Source organism: Lacerta agilis, chromosome 17, assembly GCF_009819535.1.
Source record: "Lacerta agilis isolate rLacAgi1 chromosome 17, rLacAgi1.pri, whole genome shotgun sequence".
Lineage (NCBI taxonomy): Eukaryota > Metazoa > Chordata > Lepidosauria > Squamata > Lacertidae > Lacerta > Lacerta agilis.
The window spans coordinates 38,122,680-38,131,463 of record NC_046328.1 but is presented as its reverse complement, the minus strand read 5'-3'; the positions used below and the strand labels follow the sequence as shown (position 1 = coordinate 38,131,463).

Sequence of the window (8,784 nt, the reverse complement as noted above, 5' to 3'; positions counted from 1 at the left end):
TAGCGCCACAAACCATTTTGCCTACAACTCCACAAAATTGTCTTACCTGAAGGTGCACAAACCATCTTGCCTAGAACTTCACGAACCATTGTGCTTGGAGCTCCACAAACCACCTTCCCCAGAGCTCCATGGTTTCTTGGTGGATGCCCCATACAGTGATACCTCGAGTTACAAACGCCTCAGGTTACAAACTCTGCTAACCTGGAAGAGTTACCTCGAGTTGAGAACTTTGCCCCAGGATGAGAACAGAAATGGTGTGCCAGCGGCACAGCAGCAGCAAGAGGCCCCATTAGCGAAAGCACGCCTCCAGTTAAGAACAGTTTCAGGTTAAGAACGGACCTCCGGAACAAATTAAGTTCATAACTAGAGGTACCACTGTAACTGGAAACTTACATTGATAGGCTTTGAGACCTATCACAATGTTTGCCTGCAAAAATAATGAACAGGTGGTTCACGTTAACTGGGCAAGACAACTGACTTCTGGTGGCATTTGACTAACCGAACCCAAAGTGTACTCATTAAGGGTTCCTCATAACCCTGGGGGAGAAGTGACAAGTGGGGTGCCGCAGGGTTCTGTCCTGGGCCTGTTGTCGTTCAATGTCTTTATAAATGACTGGGGTGAAGGAATTCAGGGGATGTTCATCAATTTGCAGAAGACACCAAACTTGGAGGGGTAGCTAATGCCGCAGAAGACGGAATCGGGATTCAAAATGACTGCAACAGATTGGAGAACTGGGCCCAAATTAACAAAGTGAATTTCAATAAATATCTTATGGTCTGTCCCCTGGCGGAGGAAGACGGGTGCGGGGGTGTGTGTACCGGGTGTCAGCCGTGAGGGCGGGTGACCTCGCCGCGCCACACACCCACCCCACTCACTGCACAGGCGGCGCCCCCGGACACTCGCTGCATGGGTGGCAGGTGGCTAGGGACGCTCGCCTTGTGGGCAGCTAGCCCTGCCCCCACACCCGGAGTAGCTCCGCCCCTGGGTCTGTCACATGGAAGAAGGAGCAAGCTCTTCTCCTACTCTGGAGGGTAGGACTCGAACCAATGGCTTCAAGTTGCAAGAAAGGAGATTCCAACTGAACATCAGGAAGATCCACTCATTCCCAACCCAATGCTCAAAGTCTAGGTGGGGTGGAAAGAGACCAGCCACTTCATATTTTGTGATTGCTCCACCATCTGCTGTTTTTAGATGGCAATTGGGATGTGATTTGACCAAAATTAATAAGTGGGCTTATTTAACAGCCCCCACCATCCAATTTTCCCTAAATAAAACTGAGCAATACCCCCAACTCTGCGATGGAGCCCAGCAGTGCTCCATTAAGGAAGAGCTAAATAAAATCAGCACAGGTGGCGCTGTGGCCTAGGGCTTGCCGATCAGAAGGTGGGCGGTTCGAATCCCTACAATGGGGTGAGCTCCCGTTGTTCGGTTCTTGCTCCTGCCCACCTAGCAGTTCAAAAGCACATCAAAGTGCAAGTAGATAAATAGGTACCGCTCCGGAGGGAAGGTAAACGGCGTTTCCGTGCGCTGCTCTGGTTCGCCAGAAGCGGCTTAGTCATGCTGGCCACATGACCCGGAAGCTGTACGCTGGCTCCCTCGGGCAGTAAAACGAGATGAGCGCCACAACCCCAGAGTCGTCTGCGACTGGACCTAATGGTCAGGGGTCCCTTTACCTTTACCTTTAACAACCCTCACCCCCCTTAACAAACCACACCTCTCAGGATTCTTTGGGAGGAGCCAGGACTGTTTAAAGTGTCATGACATCACTCTAAATGTATCACGCAGAGGGGGCCTAATTTAGGTCCATTGATTTCAATGGGTCTGATTAGGTCTTAGTTGGACACTACCCAGAGTCAGCTGACACATCCATGAAGATTGTGACCTCTCGGGGATTGGGGTGTGTATTTTTAGAACATTGCCACCTATCTTAGTCAAGGAAAAGATTGGCATGAAATTGCCCGCAGCCATCGCAGAAGCAGAGCCTAAGAAAGGAGTGGCATGGGGGAAATGTAGAAATGCACGATTAGCCTACTCCATTGTGTAAGGATGGAGTCATCCAGATTTACACACTGTATCCGGAGGCTGGGCTTGAGTAGAGGATAAAAAGCACTTGCAGTTCCTGGAGTCACTTAATTCCTTCCAGCAGCGACTCAGTGACCAATTGGGTAAGTCTCTTTCAGCTGACAATAAGGAACTCCGTGGTGGTGGTAGTAGATGTCTCTTTCATGCTTTGGGCAAATCTGTTTTAGATAAGACTGTAATAGTAGCATAATACCAGGAAGGTGCAGTAGGTGTTGAAAATCTGATATCAGTCTGTGACTATTTCCAAAAGCCTTTTTTTCTGCTAACAGTAAAATGTAGGGGTGGTGTTTCTCCTCAGCCTCATAGTACTCTACTACTCATAGAGCCAGTGTGGTGTAGTGGTTAAGAGCGGTAGACTCGTAATCTGGGGAACCGGGTTCGTGTCTCCGCTCCTCCACATGCAGCTGCTGGGTGGCCTTGGGCTAGTCACACTTCTCTGAAGTCTCTCAGCCCCACTCACCTCACAGAGGGTTTGTTGTGGGGGAGGAAGGGAAAGGGGATTGTTAGCCGCTTGGAGACTCCTTCGGGTAGTGAAAAGCGGGATATCAAATCCAAACTACTACTACTACTACTACTACTACTACTCCTCTTCTTCTTCTTCTTCTTCTTCTTCTTCTTCTTCTTCTTCTTCTTCTTCTTCTTATACTGTTAATGGGCTGTATCCAGTGCTAGTTCTATGCGTAGACCCACTGAAAGCAATGGACTTTGGTCCATTGGTTTCAAGGGGTCTACTCTAGCATTGGAGATGCAAGCCGGCATTTCAGCCGCTCCTATAGTCGTAGGAGACAATCAGCTTTTATTGCTTCTCAATTAATTAGAAATATTGCGTTTCTTGAGATCCTTTCTCGCAAGCTCTGAAAGTTCTTCCCCAGCCCCCTGCAGATTATCTGGATGCAGCTGGCTGGTGCCATTCAAATTATGCTAGGAATATAATGACAGGGTGAATAGGAAACTGGATGAGGGAAGGGCTTTAGCTCAGCGCTGGAGCCCCTGCTCTGCATGCAGAAGGTCCCAGGTTCAATCCCAGACATCTGAAGGTGGCGTTGGGCAAGACTTCTGCCTGAAACCCTGGTAAGCTGCTGCCAGTCAGTGTTGGCGGTACTGAGCTAGATGTACCAAGGTACCAACTGGGCATAAGGCCCCTGCACTCCCCTCCCTATGGCCACCTGCAAGACAATGCTGCTTTCCTATCGCATCCTTACCAGGAAGTGAGTTCCAATTAATTATAAAGTGGGGCGCATCCCCTAAAAAGTCTCCAAACGCCTGCTTTCTTCTCCTCTCCTGCTCTCTCTCCAGCCCAGACCAAAATACCTGGAGTTGAAACTCTGGGGCTGTCTGGAGGCTGGAGGACACAGGGGTCACTGCTGCTGCTGCGCTACCCTGCACATCAGCTGTTAGGCGGGGAGGCTGAGCAGCCTAAACAAAGCCCCACTGCACCTCAGGTCTCTTCAGGGCTTCCTCCGCCCTCACTGAAATCCTCTTTGGGCTCCAGGGAGGGTCTTCTCGTGAGCCACAAGGACTCTCCAGCTTGCTCCTGCCATTTTTGCGTTTGAATTATTATTTTTTTCTTGGCACCGCACATATATGTGGTCGCGTGTGAGTCGATCACAAGTAATTTAGGGGACACATGTATAATGCTGTCTAGATTCTGACTAAATGTCAGGAAGAATTTTCTGACAATAGGTGCTGTTGGATAGTGGAACAGACTCCCTCAGGAGGTTGTGGACTCTCCTTCCTTGGAGGTATTACAGCAGAGATTGGATGGCCACCTGTCACAGATGCCTTATTCAAAATTCTGGCCTTGCAGGGGGTTGAACTAGATCACCCTCATGGTCCACTCCAACTCTGCAATTCTATGATTGGATGAATTATTGAATTTACTACTGGCTTTTCACCAGTGGTTCCCAGGGCAGGTTATAACCATTAAAAAAATGAGAAATTAAAAACAGTTAAAGCAGACCCCAGTCACAGGAATAGGGGGGTGGGCCCTGAAAACACACAACCCAGTGATCAAAGGTCGGGGCAAATTGGTGCTTCTTCGGCATTCACCAAAAGCTGAAGTGAAGATACCCTTCTTTGGGGGAGGAATTCCCCAACCTAGGAGCTGCCACAGAGAAGGCCCTCTCCCAGATCACCACCACCCTGAATTTCTGAGAGGGGTAGAAATATGAGATGGGCCCCCGTATTGATTTTAACAATGTGGAGGGTCTGAGAAGGTGTTGGCTTTGGACTGCACTGGAGATGTCAAAATACCTGGGGCGTTGCATCCTCAAAGAAGCTTGTCATTACGTCAGTGTTCCGAATTTGTCAATGCCCCTTGCCTCTTGTGTGAGTCTTGCTAATTGCTCGTCCTCCCACAGTTGCTGGTTATCAGGAACAGTCCCAATTTACATACTTGATGTACTGGGTGGAACATGTTCTCCCTTTTCCTTCCAGGGGAAGAATGATTGGGGGAAATATCAGGGCTATCTCAATGTGTTTGCTAGCTCTGGTGGCTAAAGCTGCCATTTCACAGTTCTTTTTCCCACCCCTCCAGATCTTTAGGAGTTAAATTCTGGGGGTGGGGAAACACAGGGTTGTATCTAACATTAGGAACACTACTTGTGGACCCATTGAAATTAATGGACATGATTACTGAGGTCCATTGATTTCAATTATTTTTATCCAGTGTTAGTTCTACTGAGAGTAGAGCCATTGAACATGATGGACGTGACTAGCTTAAACCGATTAATTTCAATGGGTAGTAGTTGGGTGAAACTCATTATTCCCTTGAAATACATCAAGGGAAAAGAGAGGACCTTCTTTGTGCTGGCTCCCAGATTCTGAAATATCCTCCGGGGGGAGGAATGCCTGTTGCCAATACTATTCTCTTTTCAGCACCAGGTTAAAACTTTTTTTAATTCACTCAGCCATTTTAGATTATGCTTTTATTTTATTCATCCTGAGTTTTATTGTCTTGTTGTTATTTTTTGCATGACTAACTTAGACCCATTAAATTCAATGGGTTGTATCCAATGTTAGTTGTACTCAGCATAGACTTTGAAATCAATGGATGGACCCTTGTATGAAATCTTTGGAGAGGCTCTGTCAATAATTGTAGACATACAATAAGCAAGGCAAGTGGTTTAGATGTGTGTGTGTGTGTGTGTGTGTGTGTGTGTGATGGTATTTCTGACTGACAGGTGAAATCCATTCTTTCTTACCTGCAGGCTTTCTGGAACATCAGTAGAAATGGCTTCATTCAACAACCAGCAGCAGTGCAAACAGGCAACCACTTTGCCACCTGCACTGTGCAAAACAGCACCAGTACCATTGCCATGCCCTCAGCCAACACCATGTCCTCAGGAGAAGCCTCCCTGCAAGGAGACACCAGTAGTGGTCGTCCCAACTCCTTGCCTTCAGCCAACACCATGTCCTCAGCAAAAGCAGCCATGTAAGGAGCCACCAGTAGTGATTTGTCCAACTCCTTGCCCTCAGCCAACACCATGTGAAGAGAAGCCTCCATGCCATGAGACACCAGTAGTGGTCATCCCAACTCCTTGCCCTCAGCCAACACCATGTCAAGAGAAGCCTCCTTGCAAGAAGCCACCAGTAGTGGTCGTCCCAACTCCATGCCCTCAGCCAACGCCATGTGAAGAGAAGCCTCCCTGCAAGGAGACACCAGTAGTGGTCGTCCCAACTCCATGCCCTCAGCCAACACCGTGTCCTCAGCAGAAGCAGCCATGTAAGGAGCCACCAGTAGTGATTTGTCCAACTCCTTGCCCTCAGCCAACACCATGTGAAGAGAAGCCTCCATGCCATGAGACACCAGTAGTGGTCGTCCCAACTCCATGCCTTCAGCCAACACCATGTCAAGAAAAGCCTCCTTGTAAGGAGCCACCAGTAGTGGTTGTCCCAACTCCTTGCCCTCAGCCAACACCGTGTCCTCAGCAAAAGCAGCCATGTAAGGAGCCACCAGTAGTGATTTGTCCAACTCCTTGCCCTCAGCCAACACCATGTGAAGAGAAGCCTCCATGCAAGGAGACACCAGTAGTGGTCATCCCAACTCCTTGCCCTCAGCCAACACCATGTCAAGAGAAGCCTCCTTGCAAGAAGCCACCAGTAGTGATTTGTCCAACTCCTTGCCCTCAGCCAACACCATGTGAAGAGAAGCCTCCATGCAAGGAGACACCAGTAGTGGTCGTCCCAACTCCTTGCCCTCAGCCAACACCATGTCAAGAGAAGCCTCCATGCAAGGAGCCACCAATAGTGGTCGTCCCAACTCCATGCCCAGAGATGCAGCCTCCCTGCAAGGAGCCAACCACTGTCCCATGTTGCCCACCTGAGGCAAAATGCCCACCCCCTTGCGATCAACAGCAGAAGAAGCAACCTTGCCAGTGGCCTCCCCAGCAGAAGTAAGCAAGCATGAGAGAAAAAAATAACAGTGGCGCAGGAAGCCAGCATGAACAACACATCCAGCTCACAACCTGCAGCTTTCAATATACCTCATCCTTTTTGTTTATTTAAATTCCTTTAAAAAACCCTTCTGTTAATATATTTCCCATGTTGTTCTCCATATGATAATAGTAGTAAACAGCATAACTGCCACCAGAAAGTTCCATTTACATTGCTTCAAGAGGAAGTGTTTTGGAATTAGGCTGTCAAATTTGGCTTTTGGTGGAAATGCAAAGAGTTCTTAGTTTCTTCCTTCTTGGGGCTGGCCCTGGTGGACGCCTCAGATGGCGGAAGTTCCTCCCATCTCCCCTGATTTACCCAATCTAGCACGGTACTCTCTTCTGTGACGGAGGACATTGTCCTGTTGTCGGTACCGAAGTAAAATTCAGCTGTTAGTTTGATTGGATTCTGTACAAGGGATAGGAAAAGCCACTTCATCCTTTCCTGGGTATCCCTGTTCCTTCAATATTTATTATAGCTTAATGATTATATTGATTATAGGTGTATCTGAAGAAGTGTGCATGCACACGAAAGCTCATACCAAGAACAAACTTAGGTGGTCTCTAAGGTGCTACTGGAAATAAATTTGTTGTTGTTGTTTTGTTTTGACTATGGCAGACCAACATGGCTACCCACCTGTAACAGTGATTATAGTGTTGATCATCTGGTTCTTAAAATAGGGAAGACCCCTGCCATATAAGTCCCACCCCACCTAGAATGGTGGAATGAACACCAGTTGCTGGAAATAGGTGTGGAATAGGGCTGTTGAACTCATGCCCTAATTGTTGGCTTCCGTAAGGAATTTGATTGACTAGTGTGGGAAGCAGGGGGCTGAACTAGGGTTGACCCAGTAGGGTTCTCCTTACCTTCGTGAGCGAATCCCATTTCCGGCATGTGCTTTTCCTTATCCACCCACCCCAGATGGTTAGTAGGCAAGTAGCGAGGACTGTTTCTGTCTTCATTAAATACATCCTTATTGAGATGTTGGCAGAGGATGTAATAATCAGGGCTTCTCATCTGAGGCGACACATTAAACTTCAAAAAGAAATTGTTCCCAGCGATGCCCGAGTATTATTTTACTGTGAATTTAATTAAGGTAATTGACACAAAAGGAAGCCGGTTTTATTGGATGGCTTTTGTGCCGTGATTGCGAAGGGACAATCATGGCACCGCCAGGAAGCTGATGACATGTCCCAAATCTTACTGATTATTATTCATCCATCTGTATATTCTTCTGGGATTAAATGGACTGTTCCTAAATCTCTGCACTTCTGAAATACAAATAAAAAAGCCTCAACATGAATTTGAATCTGGAGATTTGTTTTTGGTGGGGAATATGACTGGATGAAGGGTATAAAATTGGTGAAAATGACTGGATGAATGTATAAAAATACCTATATAAAATGTATTAAGAATGTGCAAAGAGAGCCTTTCCCCAATCCCTCCAGAAGATTCCAATTTGCCAAAAAAAAAAGCTCAATAACTTTGGGCAAAACGATTTTTTAATTTATTTTTTTTAAACCCAACTTTTCACTTCTTGAAATATGACAACCCCGCTGTTTGGACAAGGTCACAATTATTGGTATAACAATTGGTTTAGCACCGCATTGATGCCAGCAAACATTAGAGGGGAGTTACAGTCTGCTTTGCATGCAAACGGCTCCGGGTTCAATCCTTGGCATCTCCAGGTAAGGGCTGAGAAGGGCGCCCTGCCTGAAACCCTGGAGAGGCACTGCTAGCCAGAGTAAACAGTACTGGGTTAGATGGAGCAAAGGTCCTGCTTTAGTATCAGGCAGCTTCCCGTGACCCGGTCAACCACAGCCAGGCAATGGTCAGGGATGGCAGAAGTCATTGCGAAAAAAATATCTGAAAGGGGAGAATCTGCAAAATGGGAATTTCCCTCACATGTTTCCTTGGTCATTTCATGATGCAGCTTTGCTTGCACCAAAACTTACACATCACCATTGTGGGGGGGGGGCATACTCAACTGCATGGGGGAAGTGTGGGGAAGGAGGGTGGGTAGCGTGGGAAGCAGAGTCAATTGCACGGAAATAATGCAATCAATGGCATGGGAAAGTGTGGCGAAGCAAGGCCAAACGCATGGGACAGGATACACAATTGCCTTGTGCCAATAGCCTTCTGAATTGTCGCCAGTGGAAATGAAAGGGGAGAGATTCGGTTGCCGGGTCTTCAGTTATCTTGACATTTCTTGGGGGGTTACTTCACTTCTTAAGATTTCCAGGGGGAAATTATCCCTCCAAAGCCAA

The 8,784-nt window shown here is 47.4% G+C and overlaps 1 protein-coding gene across 2 annotated transcripts; it reads left to right on the top strand.

The window, feature by feature from the left end:
* The first annotated feature begins 2,127 nt into the window (after positions 1 to 2,127).
* On the top strand, positions 2,128 to 6,953 carry LOC117039250 (cell surface glycoprotein 1-like). Of its 2 annotated transcripts, XM_033136341.1 has the most exons (3): positions 2,128 to 2,166; positions 5,293 to 5,461; positions 5,609 to 6,953. In XM_033136341.1, the coding sequence occupies exons 2-3, from the start codon at positions 5,315 to 5,317 to the stop codon at positions 6,479 to 6,481; spliced, it is 1,020 nt and encodes a 339-aa protein (XP_032992232.1). In that variant the 5' UTR covers positions 2,128 to 2,166; positions 5,293 to 5,314; the 3' UTR covers positions 6,482 to 6,953. The 2 variants fall into 2 exon arrangements, with proteins under 2 accessions (XP_032992232.1, XP_032992231.1); XM_033136340.1 differs by having other exon boundaries at positions 5,293 to 6,952.
* The last annotated feature ends 1,831 nt before the right edge of the window (positions 6,954 to 8,784 follow it).

Coding starts and splice junctions, on each gene's coding strand:
- LOC117039250 (XM_033136340.1), top strand. CDS start 5,315: ATGGCTTCATTCAACAACCAGCAGCAGTGCAAACAGGCAACCACTTTG.